We start from the raw sequence: 19,569 nt of genomic DNA, 5'->3' as shown, positions 1-19,569 counted from the left end.
TTAAGGTTAAGTTAGTGTTGTCGTTTGTGTTGTAAAATATACGTTAACGGTTTTGTAAAGTGTCAAATTCACAAGTATTGGGTAAGGAGGCGCGCAGTGCCTTCGTACCCTTGACTTGTATACTAACTTATATCCAGTGAAGATAGAATAGAAGTTTGGAGAAGGTGTATAAAACTTTATACCTCGAACTGAAAAATCTTCTAACTTTGACAATAAGATATCCCAAGCATCTAACATCTTCATTCCAACTTGTACAACTTTTATTTTCTTAAGTTTCTGTCTACATTCTTGTTCAGACACTATTGTTGCTCTTGGTTTGTTAAAGACAACATCCCATTCTTTCATGACATAACATTCTGGGGCAGAGTCAACATAAATGACTAAACGTTTCAAATTCTCGACTGCTTTGTTATAGTCTCTAAATGGACACATATTTCTGAATGCTTGGAAGTCATAAAAATCTGAAACATCTATTCTGTACATTTTTATAAAAATAAAAAAATATTATTTTTTTATTCTTGACTTTGTTGTTCCATTTGTTGCATTTGTTGTTCTTGAGCTATTTGTTGTTGAAGTTGTTCTTGTAATACAATACTTTCACCAGTTGCATCTTCCAATTCGAAACTTTCTGCTGTCATTGAAATACATAGGACATAAAAGTTTTACAGGAACAAAGTTTGCGTCAACTAATGTCAACGTTATACTTGCCAAAGTGTTTGAGTTCACTAAGGTTGAAAATTCTGCATTCGAATGAACAATAGGCAAACCAGCAGAGAAAGTATTGTTTATACGCATAAGTATCTTTTGGTCATAATAGTTTCTGTCGACATTCGAATAACACTTTGAACCTAAGTTTGAAACAATATATAAGATTGGTGTGCTTAATGTCAATGGAATAGACATTCCTTGTATGACACCTTTTCCTGTTTATAGGAAACTGTTGTAGTAAAAACCAGATATAAGTTTTGTATTATAGCTCATATCATTAATAGTAAACTCAGTCGGACATCCAAACATAATGAAACCTGCTCTAGTTGCAGCACATGTTACACCCGTACTTAAAGTATTAAATAAGTCAACAAAACCTGTTGGTGGTATATCTGAGTAAGTATCTTCAAAGGAGTTTTTTTACCATTCACAACAATAAAGTCTTCTGGTGTCAAAAGAGCAAAACAGGCTTTAGTCGTCATTGTGTTTAAGGTTAGTTTACAATATCGTCCTTGAGGACTTTGTAAGTTTGTTGTTATAGAATTATATGACTCAGGGTTTTTAGTCGTAATAGTATAAACCATTATGTCTTCTGCCATTTACTTAGCAAATAAATTTTAATGAAATGTTGTGGTCGTCAAATATTTTTATAAACGTCTGGGAAACTATATTTTAAGTTCAACGTTCACCTCCTTTCATAACGTATATCTTGTCAATGACATTATATGAAACACCACAGCAACTAATGTCGGGTTCTATTTCTTTGATGTTTATATCGTCTGCCTCTGTCAAAAGTTTCAATAGTTCTTTCAAAACTTCATGAGGTGCAATGACATATGAGTTCATTTTTACAGGGTTGTGTTCGACCAAGTTTAACATTATACTTAAAGCTTGACAAATCTTCTCCTGAGTTTGAAGTTTGTCTTTCAGTTGTTGGTAGTCGTTTCGAATATCTGCAACAGAACTTAAGTCTCTGTTAACTTCAGGATATGTTGGTTCTTTTACAGGAACAATTGTTATACCATCTTCGTCTTCGTATGGTTTCCCCACTTCAACATCTCTGTCTTTGACATTGACAACAACACTTTGACTGTTTGTTTGAGTTGGTGAATTTAACTTCACATCTGCCACCGCCATTAAACCTTTTGAAACACTTACGCTTCTATTTTTCGGAAATGACATTTTACTTAGAATAAAAAGATGGACGTATTCGGATATCTTATTGAATTGAAGCAGAACAAAGTTTATACTCACAAACAATACAAATACATTGACAGAATAGTTCTTTACACAAACAATGGAAAATGTTATAGAATAGCAGTCTTTACTGAACCTAAATATTTTCATAAAGCAAAGAAAGTTGGTATAACTGAAATGGTGAAAGTTCTTGAAGCAGACAAAAATATAACTTCAAAACTTACAGATATTTCTAAAGGTAAGTTTATCTTACAATATTATGTCAAAACTGGCGTACTGTCAATATTTGACGGAGAGAAGTCAGTTCAAGAACAACTTACTGACCTGCTGCCAAAATCTGCTCGATGGAAGCTGTCGTTATGCCAATCTGAGGAGCCCAGCAGGTTTCATCGAACGAATCTTCAAAAGAGCATCTTCCGTGAAAAGTGCTATTGTTTTGTAAACTTCTTTGCTCTCAATTCATCTGGACCGTCTCTGTCACCAGTATATTGTATTTGTACAGTACCAACAGTTGAAATACCACCCATAAAGTCTTCTGAGTCAGCAAATGGAATGCCAAGCAAAAGTTTGAACGGTCTCCATTTGTATATTGAGTTTTTTGACCTCCTGTATGAGTCCATACTTTCACATATGGCATAATAGAACTTTGCATTTCAGGTGTTAATGGTTGTTGTGAAGTTGTTGTTAAAGTTCATAGCATCTAATGTCAAGTTGTATGACCTCATATCCTCAACTGTAAATATTCTCTCTCTTGGATAATATTTGCCATCTATGTTTATATGATATTTAATACCAGAGGTTGTAGAAACAAGAATAGTCATTTATAGTTCGTCTGACAGTTACAAACATGTATCTGCATGTTTCATTGCAGTTGTTAAAGCAATATCTGTTCTTGCACCTGCGGCTCCTGGATTTTGGTTTCCAACTTCACCTGCAAAGTCTTTGACAGATATTTGGTGTATAGGGAACATAAGTGAAACTGCAATATATTTGGCAGCTAAAGCATTTGAAATATCTGGGTCCAACATATAAACGGCAAGTCTGCTTTCTATTCTCTTGCATTCAAACTGTTCGCATGTGAACTTAACTGGGTCCCAAGCAGTTCCAGCAGCATTGAAATAATAGTTTACTTCATTGTTGAAGTTTGAGAAACCAAAGTCTAAGTCAACTTTGTCTTTGCAAAATTCGGCGAATGACGTTTGATTTGTTCCCTTTACGTCTGTAAGAGTGAATGGGTCTTGTGTTGGTGCAATGACTAAGTTATTTTTGCTTGGAGTAAGTTCGATAGAAATTTTTCCTGCCCAGTTTGGCAAGTATCTTAAAAACCTGAAGATGAGGAAAGATGACAAAGGAACTCTAAGTTTCAGTTTTACTTTGGTTACTGCTGCTGCAGTTTGTCCAGAAAGGTTAACATAAACTCCTGGAACGTTAGGGTCAAGTCTTCTTATTTTCTCAATAGTTGCATACTGGTCTGTTTGTTCTCTAGCTTGTGGTTGTACTGAGTTTCTCAAAGCGAACCATTCATAGTTTGCTCATGTTTACTGTTTGAACTAAGTCAGAGTTAGAATATATCTATATCCCATGAAAACTTCTGGAGCATATTGGTATCCGACATAGAAAATTCCATTGCAACCTTTCTTGTCAGACAACTTGGCAGAAGTTTTATTTCAATGTCTTGTTCCAGTATAAGAATGAGTTGTCAATAGAAATAATATGAAACCTGTCGCAAGCAATATCTACTGTTGTTGAAGAACCTTCTCCAAACTCACCTACGTTTCCATAAGAAACAGCAGTTGTATATTCGTAAGTTCCAGGAACTATTTCTGACCTTCTAATGGCATTGTCGCATTCGTTATACCATTCGGAAACATTTCCGTTCATGGCATCCAAAACTGTTGGCGTTATATTCTGAGCGGCGTACATTTCATATGGGTAAAATATAGAATAGTTGGATTTATGTGTCATAATAGAACCCACTCGTACCAACTTTACTTTCTTCCTGACTGAGTTTTTAACTCTTCTTTTTCCTTCATTGCCACTACTTTCACTAGATGAAGTTACTTCTTCACTACTTTCACTTTGTTCTACTCTTCTCTTCTTCTTTGGTGTCGCTTTTGTAACTTGCCCTCTGCTTCAAGTTGTTGCATCTTTGCCTCATGTTCACCTAGTATGTTGTAAATTTCCCATGTCCTTTTTGCCTTTGGGCTCTGGTCGCCCATCTCAGGTAACCTATATCCTAGAAAGATTTTGTCATAGTTTGTATTTGAGTCTTCGCTTATTGTTTGCATGACTCTTTCCTGAGTTTCCGGTTCAAGCTCTTCAAACAGAGCTTGTCCATATGGAATAAGCTCGTTTCCAAATATATGTTTTTGTAGCCATTCTGGTTTTCTTTCCATGTAACCAATAATATCTTTTGTGAATGGGAAAGCTTTTACCCAACGTTTCAGTCTTGCGTCATTTATTTCTGTAGTTGGTTTTATTTTGTCAAGGAACATGTTTTTCAATACTAACATTTCATTTGGTACTGTCCATTTGAGTTTTCTTAAATATTCATCCCTTCTCAGTTCATTGTCTGCAAAGTAAGTTTTTATGACATTTTGCAAACTTTCGTTTGCAAGGTCATGTACAATAGGTTCTCTTCCTTCTCTCTCCCTAACTTTCTTTCTAAACTCTTCACCAAATATACCATCTCTATGGTTCTGTGTAGTTCTTTGAGATAAATGTTCTAGAACGTCAGGTGTTATATTTCCTCAGCCATGTTCATTTCATACTGGTCCAAAATATCTGCATCTTTCATATCTTTCAATGGCATTAAAGCCGCGCTGAAAATACCCGTTATATCTGGTTCACCATTCACTTCCATTGCGTCTACAACTTCTTGGAATTGAGGTTGTAAGTTTATGAACCACCTATCCGGATTAGCTTTATGACCCCATCTCATTGTAGTTCCATAGTCTGCAGAAACAAAAGTAGGTTTGTTTCCATATTGGTTAGGTTCTGAATGAACTTTAAACAATGTTTCATTTCTATATGTTTTGTTGAAATTTAACCTTTTATTTTCACCGAGTTCAGCCAAAGATTGAACGTTATATGGTCGTAAGTAAAAAGGATTATTGTATTTGCGTACATTTTCTTTCAGTACTTCCATTCTATGCTGAATATTTTCATCTGATGTTGGAGTCTTTTGTATGTCGGTGAACATTTTTCGATATTCTTCTACTATGTCAGCCGAATTTTTCTTAGACTCTTGGAAAGATTCCATATTCACCTCATACTCTTGTTGAGGGTCAAGATTTTTCGGCTGTTCCAAATCTTCATCTAGTTCTGTGAAGTTAGTTTCCAAAGGAGGGACTTGTTCGTTTCCTTCAGGCTCTTCTAGCTGTTGTTGCTGAACTATTTCTTCCATGTCTGGTTGTATCTGAACTTCTTCCTGTTGAGTTTCTTGTACCTCATCTGCTGGCATTTCATATATTCCGAGACCGTTTTTAACAAGTTCCCTATCTAAGTCATCCGGACTCATAAACCTTTCTTCTTTCGTTCCGTCTCTATTTTTTACGCGTTTCATGAAGAGAGTTGAATTATCATTTAGCTCTGACATCAAATATCTCGGAGTAAATTCATCCATGTCATTTGGATGATATGCTATTAAATCATATCCCTTAGCGAGCTTGTATTTTCCAGGTTTGAGATTATATCCGATTTGATGCTGAACCATAAAGCTAAATAGGTTCGGGTCAGTATTTCCTTCCTTGAACTTTCTAATAGCTTCTTTATATCTGTCACTAAAGTCAAGAGTATCTGGGTAACCATAATCTTCCTTAAGCATTTTTAAGAATTCTTGGTTTCCTTTTTCTCTACTTCTTTTATGTCCTTGCTCTGTTTGTGGTTGTTGTTGTGCAGGGTTTTGAACTGTTGGTTGCTGTGCTGGTTGTGGAGGTGGTTGTTGTGCTGGTTTTGGTTGTGGTGCTGGATTTTGAACTGTTGGTTGCTGTGCAGGGTTTTGAACTGTTGGTTGCTGTGCTGGATTTTGAACTGTTGGTTTTGGTTGTTGTTGTGGTGCTGGATTTTGAACTGTTGGTTGTTGTGTTGGTTTTGGTGCATGCCTGTGTCTGTGTCCATGTGACGATGTAAATGTTTTAGGTAGTCCTGGTGCAGGTGCTTCTCTTGGAGGGTTTGGTGGTATATAAGTTCCACCAGCTGGCACATATGTTCCATCTGCAGCATAATGTCCTACCTGACTTTTCGTTCTTAAGAAAGCATTTACTAGGTCTGTTTTGGTCTGTTGTAACTCTTTTTCTTGACTTTCCACAACAGTTGCTCTAACGGCGTCATAGGCACTTTGAACTGCCTGTCTCGTTGCTGCATCTGTTATTTTCGTCATATTTTGTGCTACTTCTCTTAACTCTTTGTCGAAACCTTCAGACTTCAGTTTCTTTCCAGATGAGAAGTCGTTCACTAGTTTCACCTTACTATGAAGAGCTTCGAAGGCATTCTTAAAGTCAGCATTCATTAAAGCTTCATTTGAACTGTCTTCATCCGCTTGTATTTTTGTCCTTATTGACCCTATAAGTTGGGCTGCTTTAGCGTTGGCTTGGGCATCTAACCAGTCATTATTAGCTTTTATATATTCTGCGCTTTTCATTGCCTTTTGCATGGCTGCGTCGTTATTTTTACTTTCTTGTGCTAAGTTTTCATACTGTACGGTTTGGTTTTGCAACTGTAAAAGTTTTTCTGCCTTTACATTTGCTTCAACTTCTTTTTTATACTCATCGCTATCCATATATGTCTTCAGGGCTTTTTGTTTTATCTCTTCATCTTTCAGTACTTTATATTGAGTAGTATGGTTTTTCAAATTTATAACATCTTGTTCCATTTTTGCTACTTCTGCTGCTTTTTCTGACACTTTTTTCGCATATTCCTCTGTACTTAGTTCTTTCAGTTGTTCTTCTTTCTTCTTTTTCTCTACGTTTAACTCATTGAGTTTCTTTGTGTGTCTGTCATATTCTAGTTTCTTTTCGTTTTCACTTATTTGTTTCTGTATGTCTATGTTTGACTTTTTGACATCTGTTATTTGATTTTTGAGTGAACTCAAATTCATTTGACTTTGAGGGTTATAAGCTGTTCCGTCTGCAGCTCCACCATAGCCTGCCATTTTCGCTAAAAGTGCCGCTCTTAAACCTCCACTCTGTGCACCAATAACTCGGTTTAAAAGCATAGGGTTGCTTGACATTTGTTGCAACATAGTGGGGTCATTCATCATTTGTTGTTGCAACTGTTGTTGTGGTGTCAGTTTTACTATTGGATGTTTCAATGCTCCCTTCCTCTTACGTATATTCTTACGTAGCTTACGTGGCATTTTAAGTGAAGTTAAAAAGCGGTTTTTGACAGATGTTTATATGACACTTTTTGTTCAGCACAAAAAACTACTCGGTCAAAGTGTTGTCAGTTTTGTAAAATAACCGTCCTATCTCATTCTATAAGGGGAAAAGGCTTCTCAAAGTATACTTCCTTGGAACGCCTGTAACTTTTCCTGTAGCGACGATAGACCCTTACTTGTCCGGACAAAGTTATACTATTTTGAGTGCTCTACAAAAAAGTCAACGGCGACGACTCTCAAAAACCGTTGTGTAAAAAGTTTTACCGTTGGACAAAAAAGTATATATAGAAAACAAAAAACGTTTATAGTTCATTCAATATTTGAGATAAACCGTTTTTCCAACGGTAACTATTAAATAAAATAAAAAAATAGAGGGGGTTACCGTTGACGAAAACCGTTTTTATTCAATATTCATTTTCCACAAACTTCTGGTCAGTTCATTTTTGTCTAATGCAAGACCACAGTAGTAGCATGACTGACAATTCTTTACAAAAGCTCTTTAAAGGTCAAACACTTATATCCTCATACTTTACTAGTATGTCCAAAGAGGTTACACAGGTTTCAGTCCAATCAGACTCCAATCAGACACAAATTGAAGCTCAAATTCAACCAAAAGAAACTGCAGAAGTCGAACAAACATCAGAGCAACCTTCAGAACAAACAATAACACAACAAACTACAGAAGCTCAAGGTGTTTCAGTCCAATCAGACTCCAATCAGACACAAATTGAAGCTCAAATTCAACCAAAAGAAACTGCAGAAGTCGAACAAACATCAGAGCAACCTTCAGAACAAACAATAACACAACAAACTACAGAAGCTCAAGTTGTTTCAGTCCAATCAGACTCCAATCAGACACCAAACATACGCAAAGTTCAACTAAAAACTTACACTCCTACAGAACCAGAAGGTGTCTTCTCATTCTCAACAACAGAAGCAAGATATAGAAGACTCATTGCAGCTTATCCAAACAATTTGTCCTTAACAGACAACAATGACTATGATAGATATTTCAAAAGTATAATAAAACCAGTCGAAACATTAGAAAACAAAGTTCAAAACCCGACAGTAATGGTTGACTTTTTCTTGTCGAATTTGCCTTATGTTTCAACTATGATATCTCTTCAAGCAATTGACGAGTTCATTATTTGCTGTGAACCAAACTTAAGAGAACAGCTATATGAAACACTCAACGACTTTCGTCCCTATCCTTTAACTTACAATTGGAAAGAAGATGAAAACAAACGCGGTTCTTTCTCCTGGAATCTTTCCATTGTTGCTCCAGCTGGTGTAGCTGCACATCCATTCGAAATATATCCAAAATTGCATTACGAAAACAATATGCATATTATAACAACAGCCGCTTTAGAGATTCCTGAACGGATACCAGATGGAGAAGAAGTTTCAATAATATCTGTTCAAGCAAACCGAGTTGCAATGCCACTTACAGTATGCAAATTCACTCACTCAAGCAGACAATTCTATCAAAATCTTGAGTTCGTTTTTACTGGCACAGCCAAAATGCTTCTCAAAAAACCAGAACAAACCACAATAACCATCTTCTTATCTGGTTATTGTGAAGATGAAGACAATTCGGACGAAGAAGAAGAGGAGGAGGAAACAAGCGAAGACTCAGACGATATCCAGTTCATTTCCATCCGTAAAAAACATTAAAGCAAACATTTCAGAATAAAAATTTTAATTTTAATCTAAACAAAAATTTCTTATGGGCTAGAGGGCGCAACGCGCCTGGAAGCCCCACCTACCTGACCTAATAATATCACATAAACTCATATTATTTTCTAATATATAACTATTTTATATAAAAATCAAATTCAATGATCTTAAAAGCGAAGGATAAACCTCAAAATTTACGAATATAATGAGTGGGAATATAATGCTTATCTATCATAAAACCATATGAAATATCAATTTTTGCTTTACGCCTAATTTTTGACGACAATTAGCAAAAAATGTTAAATGTTAACACTCAGTCCATTTGAATATGAAAAATAAAATTGACTTTGATTAAATGTTTTTATTTATCATGCAATTCTTCTTGCGACCAAAGATTTGAATAAAAGTTCAAAAAATAAGATAGCTTAAAAAATAATATACGGTAGTGTTTACTAATAGATGAATAGTATATAAATTCTATTAAAATGGATTTGATCCAAAAAAATATATAAAATTTGATCATAAATAAAATCGTTTTAAATTACTTCTTCATTTAAATTATAACAATTATTTTTGATTTTTATTTATCATCCACATTCAAATTTGAATCTTATCACAAAAGAAGGACCACTTTTATGACTACTGCCAAATCTATAAGCAGAGAATGGCTATTTGAAGCTAAAAGAAGAATAGAAGAAGGTGAATCTTACAAAAGTGTGGGAAAGGAAGTTGAATTGGAAAATGGTAAAATTAAATTGAATGTTGCCGAAAATACAATAAGAAGAGCATTTCAACTTCAAGAAATCGAATTACCAAAAGTTAGTCGCGGCAGAAAACCAAATCCACCAACATTTGAGCAAAAACAATTAATTAATTCTTGTGTTTCACAATATAAAGGAGGAATTTCAAAAACTTATTTATTGATTAAAAGGTTTCAAAATATTGCTCAAAATCCCGATTGTGAGAAAGAAAAAGAAGAAATTGCAAAAGAATTTGAAAATATAGAAGATTTGACAAAAGATCAAATTTTTGACAATTTACAAAAAATAAAGCATCATCAAGTGGAAAAATTTATGATGGAATCAGGTTTATCTTCAAAAAGAGATTACAAACCAGCAGATCCACCTACCAAATATCGTGCCATATCAAAGAATTTGATATGGCACTGCGATATTCATTACCTTCACGGTAATGTTTCTTTTCCATTTTTTGCCATATTGGATGATATGACACGTAAAGTTCTCAAAACTAAATTATTGAAAAACAAGTCTTCCAACTCAACAGCGAAGGTTTTAAGAAAACTTTTAGAGGAGTTTATTCCTTACTGCATCTGGACCGATAACGGCGGTGAAAACCGCGGTGAATTCGGCCAGGTTATGCAGGAAAACGGAATAGTTTGGAAGCACACCTTGCCGTATATGCCAAGACAGAACGGCAAGGTGGAGCGCCTGTGGCCAAGCTTAGAAAAGTTTTTGCCAGACGAGTTGGATGATATTCAACAAATCAAGGACTCAGTTCAGCAGTTCATTGAAAAATACAACAATACACCACATTTATCTCTCGATATTAATCCAAAAACGAATAGTAATTACACTCCTAACGAATTATTCGAAGTTTCAAAATTTTGGTACGAGCCAGAAATGCAAAAATGGGAGTTATATATCAAAGACAAATGGGTCTTAACAAAATTTGAATAATTACATCATTTTAAATGACTACTAAACAATTTTATTTATGATCAAATTTTATATATTTTTTTGGATCAAATCCATTTTAATAGAATTTATATACTATTCATCTATTAGTAAACACTACCGTATATTATTTTTAAGCTATCTTATTTTTTGAAATTTTATTCAAATCTTTGGTCGCAAGAAGAATTGCATGATAAATAAAAAAAAAAAAAAAAAAAAAAAAAAAAAAAAAAGGTAGTGGGGCTTCCAGGCACTTCGTGCCCTCTAGCCCCGAAGATGTTTAGTATAAATGAAGTTTTTATTCGGAGGGCTTCCAGCCCATAAGAAATTTTTCCCAAGACCCAAGAGGAGGACCGAACCCCAGCCGACCAGCCGTTGACTTTTTTGTCATGATTTCATCGTATATGTTTTGTCAAGACTTCTTCGTAAATGTTTTGTCAAGACTTCTTCGTAAATGTTTTGTCAAGACTTCTTCGTAAATGTTTTGTCGAAACTTCTTCGTAATGAGCGTAAATGACCCAAAAATATATTTTATGTTAGAATGTTAGATCTAACATGTTTTCTAACCTCTTTTCTAACATCGTAGAAAACTCATGATTTCTTCGTAAATGTTTTGTCGAAACTTCTTCATCGTATATGTTTTGTCAAGACTTCTTCGTAAATGTTTTGTCATGATTTCTTCGTAATGAGCGTAAATGACCCAAAAATATATTTTATGTTAGAATGTTAGATCTAACATGTTTTCTAACACGTTTTCTAACATCGTAGAAAACTCATGATTTCATCGTAAATGTTTTGTCAAGACTTCTTCGTAAATGTTTTGTCGAAACTTCTTCGTAATGAGCGTAAATGACCAAATTTCAAGAGTTTTCTACGATGTTAGAAAACATGTTAGAAAACATGTTAGATCTAACATTCTAACATAAAATATATTTTTGGTGTAAATTTCATGAAATTTCATGAATTTCATCGTAAATGTTTTGTCAAGACTTCTTCGTAAATGTTTTGTCACTTTTCTGTCACTTTTCAGGGAAAAAACATTTTTATTATATATATAAAATGAATTTTACAAAACCACCGTTACCCTTCTTTGGAAATAAGAGTAGATGTAAAGATATTCTATTGAGAGAACTTAAGAAACTACCGAATGGTCTAACATTTGTAGACTTGTTCGGTGGAAGTTTCTATATATCCCATTTGTGCCATACTGTATTTCCTGACTCAAAGATTATATGCAATGACTTCGACAACTATATGGACCGTCTCAAACATATACCAGACACAAACAAAATATTGAAAGAGTTAAAAGAAAAGATACCTATAGGTAAGATGGAACGTATACCATTAGATAAGAAAAATACTGTCAGAGAGGTTTTGAAAAAGGCAGAGTATATTGACTGGGATAGTATATCTGCTAGACTATTATATAGTGGTGCTATAAGAGTTCATGACATTGAAACACTTATGTCAAAAGTTTTATATCTTAACTATACAAATGTTTTCAAAGAGAACATAGAAAAATATATTGAGGGTATAGAGTTTGTGAGATGTCATTGGACAGAGTTGTATGAAAAATATAAAGACAAGGAAAATGTTTTCTTTATAGTGGACCCGCCGTTCTATAACACATGGGATTTTCAATACCAAGTAGACTGGACTTTGAGAGACTCTTTAGAAACTTTAGACGTTTTACATAACCATCCATGCTTTTACTTTACATCCGATAAAAGTGGTTTGGAAAGTGTCATGAGATGGTTAGAGGACATACATGACTATGAGTTTAGATATGACAAGATAGAATATGAGAGAGGTCCTATAAACTGGAGAAAGTGTCATAACAAAGAAATTTTACTAGTAAGTAAATGTGGTTTGAAATTGGACTACTTGTTTTAGGTTTTTTCCATTGTGTCATTTACTTATTTGACGTGGCAGAGAAGTACAGAGAATATGAAGATGAACCAATGCCTGCAAATGTTCAGTATATGTACTCGTAAGAGATATTTTTATCTAATATTAAATGGACGCACAGAACTTAGCGAATGCACAGCAACCTGGACAACCAAACCCAGAGAATATTCCAAATGAAGTTAGAATACAAACTGCAATGGCAAACTATGGTCAAGTGCCAACAGATGTACAAATGCAAACTGCCATGTCAAATGACGCTGCGTTAGGCTTACCACCATGGTATGCAAATATGAGATGGAAAGAGTTTTATACAAACCCCGAAGTGGGATATAAACAACTCTATGCAGATGACGCGAACACAGGAGTTGACCCAGAGTATGTTTTCTACCAGAGGAGAAATAGAATGTATGAGCTCCAGTTAAAGAATGCTATGGAACTCAGAAGGAAACGTAAGAGACTAGGTGGACATTAGATTTTTACATATAGTAAAATGGGTTTCTTCAGTAAGATAGGAAACTTCTTTCGAAATGTTGGAAGAGGTATATGGAATGGAATAAAAACCGTCGGAAGAGGAATTTGGAACGGAGTCAAAAATATTGGCAAAAGAGTAGGTCAGTTCGTTGGTATTATACCTAAAGACCCTGAACCAGAAGAGCAAGCTCCTGTTATACAACAGCCTGAACCTGCACCACAGTCTAGTTGGCAACCAAATCCAACACCTCAACCGTATTAAAAAATCATATTTTTACCGTTCGATAGTAGTTGTATATGAAACTAAGTTCTAAGTAAAACGCGTGGTATAATGGAATTATTCTCTTTCTTCCATCTGTAGTAAACCATACTTGAAAGTCTGAAATACTTCCACTTGGTGGTTCGTATAGCTTTGTAGGTTTTTCGTAAAAGTCATTTGCCAGGCATAAAAAAGAGTTTTGTGCGCCAGAAAATGAAGCATGAACTATAATAGCATCTGAGTCGAAAACATTTTCATATGTTCCATTAGGGTTTTCGACTTCATAAAAGTTCGGGTGTACTGGATATTCTGCAGGCTGATTTAACATCCTCAAAAATCTATACCATGCCAAGTTGTTATATTTTGTAGAAATATAAACGTCTTCTCCAAGGTCTTCTATTCTATTGATTTTAACAGTTGCATTTTTCCTGTCATATATAATATCGAGATGGTACTCTCCTTCGTCAATGTTGTACTGTTTTGCATATTCGAGATAGATATCGTTTATTTTTTCTTGAAAAGCTTGAAGAGTTGTTTCTAAGTTTACAAGCAAATTCACTTGTAAAAGTTTTCCCTGTTCAAATTTCTCATACGTACGTTTTTCTTTGTTATAGTATCGAACTTCAAAAGCGACCGTAAATGGGAAACCATGTATGGCTTCTGAAATGAACTTCATTCTACGAAAGCCAACAGCTTTTGTGACGGATGGGTCTCTTAACCATCTTAGTGGGTAGTCAAAACGATAGCCTTCATGCTTTACGGTCTCTGTCTCAAACTTTTGACCGACATTCGTAAAAAGTTCATCTAATGGTTTAGTTGTAGCAACTCTTGAATTTTCTTTTTCTATTGAAAGCATATTTTATCTAGAATAAAAATGTCGAAAGAAACAGCGTCTATGAGAGAAATACAACACAACCGACAACTCATTTTGCAAGCTCTAAATAAGAACACAACAAACTTTTCAAACTATTCTAAGATATCTGAGTCATTGAAAGAAGGAAACTTAAAACTGACGATAAACCCAATGACAGACGAGTTTCTGTTTCAAGACAGTAAGAACCATACTGTTTGTATAAATCCAACAAAAAGAACTTTAAACGAGAAACCTATAGATGAACTTCTTTTGAAAGCAGATATTGACAACAAAGCTGACAAAGAGTATGTAGATGCAACAAGAGACTATATTCTCGCATGGACAGATAGAACATACCCACAAAAACACCATACACATAACATCTATGACGTAGATGAACTACCAGCAATGTTAGATGACAAAGCGGATAAAACATATGTTGACAATAAAATGTCAAGTGAAGTGACAAGAGCTGACAAAGAATATTCTAAAAAGACTCATACACATACCATTGCAAATATTGCAAACTTACAAGAAAAGTTAGAGAAGAAAGCAGATAAGACTCATACACATAGCTTCTTCGCAACTGTTGGTATAGAAAATATTGAAGGAACGGTTGAAGAAACTGGTGGGGATGCAATATATTGTAAACCTCCTAACTTTCCACAAGGTTTAACATCGGATGACGACATAACAACGATGAGAAACATTAGATGTAGAGATGTTTATGTCATGGAGGATGAACATAATATTAAATTCACTGCTCAAGATTTATATGACAAGAAAGCAGACAAAACAGAGCTTCAAACATTAAAGACAGAAATACTTCAAACCATTTACCCAGTTGGTTCTATTTACACGTCAATGAACTCTACCAGACCAGAAGTAGTACTTGGTTTTGGAACTTGGACTCAAATATTCGAAAGTTTTTTGTATTGTGCACACACTCCAAAGAAAACAGGTGGAAGTAAAACGATATCTGTCGACAACTTGCCACCACATAGTCATTCTGGTACAACAAACTTTTCTGGCGACCATAGCCACTCATTACGAGACCATCCATTATACAACTCAGAATATGAAGCTGGCTATGACGTTTTATCTCCAGATTATAACCATTCAGCAAAAAAGACTTTTCGACAAACTGAACCAGGAGGAAACCACCAACATACTTTTACAACAACATCTACAGGACTAGGTAAAAAATACATGCCACCTTACATGACAGTTTGTGCATGGTATAGAATTGCTTAGTCGTCATGTTCCACTTCTTTAGCATATTCGTCAGGAGTTGTCTTATATTTGTTTGGAACTGTCTTTGAAAGTATACCACCTTGAACCTTAACAAGTTTGAAACGAGGTCTGACAATAGTAGTTTTATCTTCTGCTTGCAGTCTGTACATTTTGCCATGTTTGCCTAAAACTTCATAATATTCTCTTGTATACTTTCTTCTATTTTTACGAACACGAAGGTGAGTACCTGTCGGGTACTTGTTGTTGTCATAGTCAATAGTATTTTCATATGGGTCGCGTTTAGGTATTTCTATTTTTACTTTGTCGCCTTTCTTAAGTTTGAAGCCTGGCATTCTTTCTTGTTTGTCTCTTTTGACTAAACTATTAAATATATAGTCTTTCTCTAAGTCAGGGTTGTTTTTCATTTCTTCGGGGGAGTGGTTTCCCAAACCTTTTTGTTTACGGTTATTGTAAATATTTAAAACTTGTCTCATCTTTGCCATGGAGAAGTGTCTATATTTGTCGTCATATGACATTTCATTTGCTTCACCACCTTGTGGTTGGTTTAAGTCTCTTAAGATTTTTATACAACTGTCAATGACACCAAGAGCAGAATGGTTTTGGTCGACAATGAAATATTGGTTTACATTTTTTGAACGCAGATAGTTTTTTACATCATCTGATTTGAAAGAACTTTCACAGTCAGATGTCAGTTTTGTTGGATGGTATTTGTCAACGAATATTGTCAAAGCAGTTTTCACATCTAAAATATTTTTGGACTGTAATGGTATGGCTTCACAGTATCTTGTGTTTTGACCGACAAATATTAGCCAGTATGGTGGTCCATCTGTTCTAACTCTCGGAATGTTTTCCAAGATATCCATAAACCAAGCATTTGGTGTTGAACTAAAGATTTTTACCATGAGTGCTTTCTTTGTCGCTTTAGAAACATAGGGGTCCTTGTTTGGATTCGTCATTTTTTACCCTATAAGAAATGGGTTTATTTGGCGCATTAGCAGGAGTTGCATCCAGATTTTTGCCCGCAGTGGGAACAATAGCCAGAGGTGCATTTGGAATTGGAAGGAAGATTTTGAGTACATTAGGTATACTGAAAGAGAAAGCACAACCTATTATACAAACTGTACAGAAAGGTTGGGAGGTAGCACGTGACGCAGCAAATCTTATTCCAAATCCTGAAACAAGAGGAAAAGTTCAAGGATGGATGGACAATGTAGGAAGACAAGCAGGAAACTACTATAACAAAGCAAATGACTACTATAACCAAGCAGGGCACTATATGGACCAAGGTGAAAGATTCTTTAACAGAGGATATAACCATGCACAACAATGGGTAAACAACAACCAACCGCAACCACCTCAAACGTGGGGAATGTAAATTTTTTTACTGAGATGAAATGAACAATATAGCTTTGAGACAAATGGGCTCAAGATGGATTTGTCGACTTCCAGCAGTTACACAACCACGTGTTTGTCAAGTCCTCCCTATACCTCAGGAAGTTTTAGACCGACTTAAAAAACAACAACAACCAGTTGAAAACAAACCAAACTAAAATTTTTTACTGAGATGAAATGACCGAAGAAGTTGAAACGGTAGATTTGACACCACAAACAAAAAGTTCAGAACCATTGTCAAAACCTGTCAAAGAACTTACAGATGAAGAGAAAAATTCAATAATAGAAAGTGCCAGGTCTGGAAATACAAACCCTAACTATAAAGTCACTTTTCATAGAAATGGAACGGCTAGTATCTCAAAAAAGAAACAGACTCTCACAAATAAAATATTGAAGTCTGAAGGAGTTTATGAGACAACAGATGGAAAAGTTTACTTCACTGACCAACAGTTCATTATAGAACATCTCATTGACTTAGAGTCAAAATATTCTAAACTTTACAACAAACACAAAAAGTTGAAAGGAAAACAAAAACAAATGGCATATGATATTTATGAAGATGTTGACGACACAACCATACCTGCAAGTGAAGTAAAGTCAGGTGAACCGAAAAGTGACGAAAAACCAATAGAAGAAGGGAAGCCAATAGAAGAAGATAAACCAAAACCAAAGTTTAGTTTCAATACTAAAAGTCAACCTTCATTAGCTGGTATGGGTTGGCGTCAAAGGCTTTTGGTAGCCGGTGGTTATGTAAAGTAAAGGAAAAACATTTTTTTATTTTTATTTGAAATGTACGCTGAGTTTGTTGGAGAAGACCGTTGGGAAACTTGTTTGTTAGATGAGAAATATGAAATGGCATACCATTTAAAATAAAACATTTTTTCAAAAAAAAATATTTTTTTATTTTATTTGAAATGTACGCTGAGTTTGTTGGAGAAGACCGTTGGGAAACTTGTTTGTTAGATGAGAAATATGAAATTCACTGTTGTGAGTCATTTGAAGTCAGAAACAAAGAGACAAAAAGAGTTTTAAGCGAATGGGAGCGAAATAACGGATATTACTACTATGAAGATGGGTGGAAAACACTATTTTAAACATGTTGTCATTGCAACTCATTTTATACCGAATCCTAACAATTTACCTTTTGTAGACCATATAAACCGTATAAGAAACGACAATAGACTTGAGAACTTGCGTTGGGTCACTCGTTCTGAAAACAATAAGAACAAAAGCAAATTTCGAGATATTGTATTCGAATTTGTCGATGAACTAGAAGATGAAACAATTGAAATTACAGACTATGGCAAGCATACGCTGAGTTTTACTACTATAGCGAAGAACAAGACTCTTTCTACTTTTTATACCGGCGTAAACTATAGGAAATTACAAGTATGTTTTACTAAGGAAGGCTATGCTTATGTAAACGCTAGAGATGCAGATGGAAAATACGTTAGACTATATCTTAACAAATTCAAGAAGCTATATGGCATACCATTTTAAAAAAAACATTTTTTTATTTTTATAAAAATGCCCTCGCATAGAATGGATAGAAGGTCTGCTAGAATAAAAGCAGAGTTACAAAGATATGGTTGGAAAGTTTCGAAGAAGTTTAAATATAGGAAGGGAAAGCCAATAAAAGTCTATGACAAATTGTCTGGTCTTCGCTACGAGATGGACTTGGAAACAGCACGCGCAAATTATCCAAACAGACTAGAGAGGTTAGAAGAAGAACGTCTTATGAACTTGCCTTTCGATGTTAGTGAGCCTCAGGTTGAAGGACAAGACGGCTTTGCCAGGTTCTACTGGAAACATAACGAACAGTTGCATCCTTTGAGAAGGAAAAAAGGAAAAGGTGAAGACGCACATGCTCCCATGGAAAGAACAAGATATGCATATGAAAAGTATCGTGAAGTTAGAAGTCAAATTACATCTGGTCGAACCTTTACAGTAAACTTTGACGAAGGAAAGAACAAAGAAGGCTTCATGGGAGTACTTGCTGCCATACAAGACGGAAATAAGAAAGGATACAATCTCAGATTGACTATAACAGATTTGGACGGTCATATATACTATGCAAATGGCAATGTCACAACAGCTGCAAAACTTCTTGACGCTTTCAAGACTACAAAGAGAGAACAAATGGTTGACTCCGACTCAGACATTTTGAATGCAATTGAAGGAATTGTAAGCGTGAAGTTCGAACGATACCAACCTAACCCTCGAGCAGTCAGACAACTTGTTTGTTAGATGAGAAATATGAAATGGCATACCATTTTAAAACATTTATTTTAAAACAGTATATTTTTACATATATTAAATGTTTCAGGTTGAAAAACAAAGAACAAAAGTAGCAGATACAAAACCGTTAGACTATATCTTTACAAACGCTGGTAGGACTATATCAGATGAAGAAATTTCATCCGGTGCTTAGTTTGTTGACTTTCCAATTCGTTGGCTTCAAAGTCCTTCAGATGCAAAGGCAATAGGATTTAGAAGAGTTTTGTTTTCAAAAAGAACGAACGCGTTTATGTTTGCGGTATATTTTCATGGGCGGTATAGAGGTCATGACGGTCTACTAGACAAATTTGACGAAATGAGAATCTTTACGGTTCGTTCAGACGAAAGTCTTGAGAAGACTCTAAATGACTTTCAAACTCAAATAAACAAATACTACTGGGAATTTCAAGAAAAATACGATTCTTTACTAAATGGAACATACTATCTGAAACTAGAATATGACAAGATGAACTCCACAGTTTCATTTCAAAGGATTGAAAAT

At 34.9% G+C, this 19,569-nt stretch overlaps 12 protein-coding genes across 12 annotated transcripts, besides 3 other annotated features; 5 read left to right on the top strand and 7 right to left on the bottom strand.

Annotated features, from left to right (window-relative positions):
• Positions 1 to 4,903: part of a mobile genetic element that runs on past the window's edge.
• Positions 7 to 483, bottom strand: TVAGG3_0929580 (uncharacterized protein; the record flags this gene model as incomplete). The annotated part of the gene is made up of 1 exon (XM_051252543.1): positions 7 to 483. The coding sequence occupies one exon, from the start codon at positions 481 to 483 to the stop codon at positions 7 to 9; it is 477 nt and encodes a 158-aa protein (XP_051078117.1).
• On the bottom strand, positions 1,555 to 1,845 carry TVAGG3_0929570 (protein of unknown function, DUF4106 family; the record flags this gene model as incomplete). Its single annotated transcript, XM_051252542.1, has 1 exon — positions 1,555 to 1,845. A coding segment is annotated over one exon (291 nt), but the record flags the coding sequence as incomplete, so codon positions are not given.
• A 222-nt stretch (positions 4,904 to 5,125) lies between the features above and the next one.
• TVAGG3_0929550 (protein of unknown function, DUF4106 family) lies at positions 5,126 to 5,731 on the bottom strand (the record flags this gene model as incomplete). The annotated part of the gene is made up of 1 exon (XM_051252541.1): positions 5,126 to 5,731. A coding segment is annotated over one exon (606 nt), but the record flags the coding sequence as incomplete, so codon positions are not given.
• Positions 5,732 to 5,733: 2 nt separating this feature from the next.
• Positions 5,734 to 6,024, bottom strand: TVAGG3_0929540 (protein of unknown function, DUF4106 family; the record flags this gene model as incomplete). The annotated part of the gene is made up of 1 exon (XM_051252540.1): positions 5,734 to 6,024. The coding sequence occupies one exon, from the start codon at positions 6,022 to 6,024 to the stop codon at positions 5,734 to 5,736; it is 291 nt and encodes a 96-aa protein (XP_051078114.1).
• A 5-nt stretch (positions 6,025 to 6,029) lies between these two features.
• Positions 6,030 to 7,057, bottom strand: TVAGG3_0929530 (protein of unknown function, DUF4106 family; the record flags this gene model as incomplete). The annotated part of the gene is made up of 1 exon (XM_051252539.1): positions 6,030 to 7,057. A coding segment is annotated over one exon (1,028 nt), but the record flags the coding sequence as incomplete, so codon positions are not given.
• A 675-nt stretch (positions 7,058 to 7,732) lies between these two features.
• On the top strand, positions 7,733 to 8,956 carry TVAGG3_0929520 (attachment subunit-related family; the record flags this gene model as incomplete). Its single annotated transcript, XM_001283161.2, has 1 exon — positions 7,733 to 8,956. One exon carries the CDS (start codon positions 7,733 to 7,735, stop codon positions 8,954 to 8,956), a length of 1,224 nt encoding a protein of 407 aa, XP_001283162.2.
• A 638-nt stretch (positions 8,957 to 9,594) lies between these two features.
• TVAGG3_0929510 (integrase catalytic region-containing protein) lies at positions 9,595 to 10,434 on the top strand (the record flags this gene model as incomplete). Its single annotated transcript, XM_051252538.1, has 1 exon — positions 9,595 to 10,434. A coding segment is annotated over one exon (840 nt), but the record flags the coding sequence as incomplete, so codon positions are not given.
• Positions 9,595 to 10,653: a mobile genetic element.
• Positions 10,654 to 12,670: 2,017 nt separating this feature from the next.
• On the top strand, positions 12,671 to 13,033 carry TVAGG3_0929490 (uncharacterized protein; the record flags this gene model as incomplete). Its single annotated transcript, XM_051252537.1, has 1 exon — positions 12,671 to 13,033. The coding sequence occupies one exon, from the start codon at positions 12,671 to 12,673 to the stop codon at positions 13,031 to 13,033; it is 363 nt and encodes a 120-aa protein (XP_051078111.1).
• Positions 13,034 to 13,517: 484 nt separating this feature from the next.
• On the bottom strand, positions 13,518 to 14,147 carry TVAGG3_0929480 (uncharacterized protein; the record flags this gene model as incomplete). The annotated part of the gene is made up of 1 exon (XM_001317708.2): positions 13,518 to 14,147. A coding segment is annotated over one exon (630 nt), but the record flags the coding sequence as incomplete, so codon positions are not given.
• A 138-nt stretch (positions 14,148 to 14,285) lies between these two features.
• Positions 14,286 to 19,569: part of a mobile genetic element that runs on past the window's edge.
• On the bottom strand, positions 15,395 to 16,261 carry TVAGG3_0929470 (uncharacterized protein; the record flags this gene model as incomplete). The annotated part of the gene is made up of 1 exon (XM_051252536.1): positions 15,395 to 16,261. One exon carries the CDS (start codon positions 16,259 to 16,261, stop codon positions 15,395 to 15,397), a length of 867 nt encoding a protein of 288 aa, XP_051078110.1.
• Positions 16,793 to 16,948, top strand: TVAGG3_0929460 (uncharacterized protein; the record flags this gene model as incomplete). Its single annotated transcript, XM_051252535.1, has 1 exon — positions 16,793 to 16,948. One exon carries the CDS (start codon positions 16,793 to 16,795, stop codon positions 16,946 to 16,948), a length of 156 nt encoding a protein of 51 aa, XP_051078109.1.
• Positions 16,968 to 17,549, top strand: TVAGG3_0929450 (phage tail repeat-like family; the record flags this gene model as incomplete). Its single annotated transcript, XM_051252534.1, has 1 exon — positions 16,968 to 17,549. One exon carries the CDS (start codon positions 16,968 to 16,970, stop codon positions 17,547 to 17,549), a length of 582 nt encoding a protein of 193 aa, XP_051078108.1.

The sequence above is a fragment of the Trichomonas vaginalis genome, chromosome I, assembly GCF_026262505.1.
Source record: "Trichomonas vaginalis G3 chromosome I, whole genome shotgun sequence".
Taxonomy (NCBI): domain Eukaryota; phylum Parabasalia; order Trichomonadida; family Trichomonadidae; genus Trichomonas; species Trichomonas vaginalis.
The sequence above is the reverse complement of the archived record's forward strand: the minus strand, read 5'-3'. Positions and strand labels throughout refer to the sequence as shown.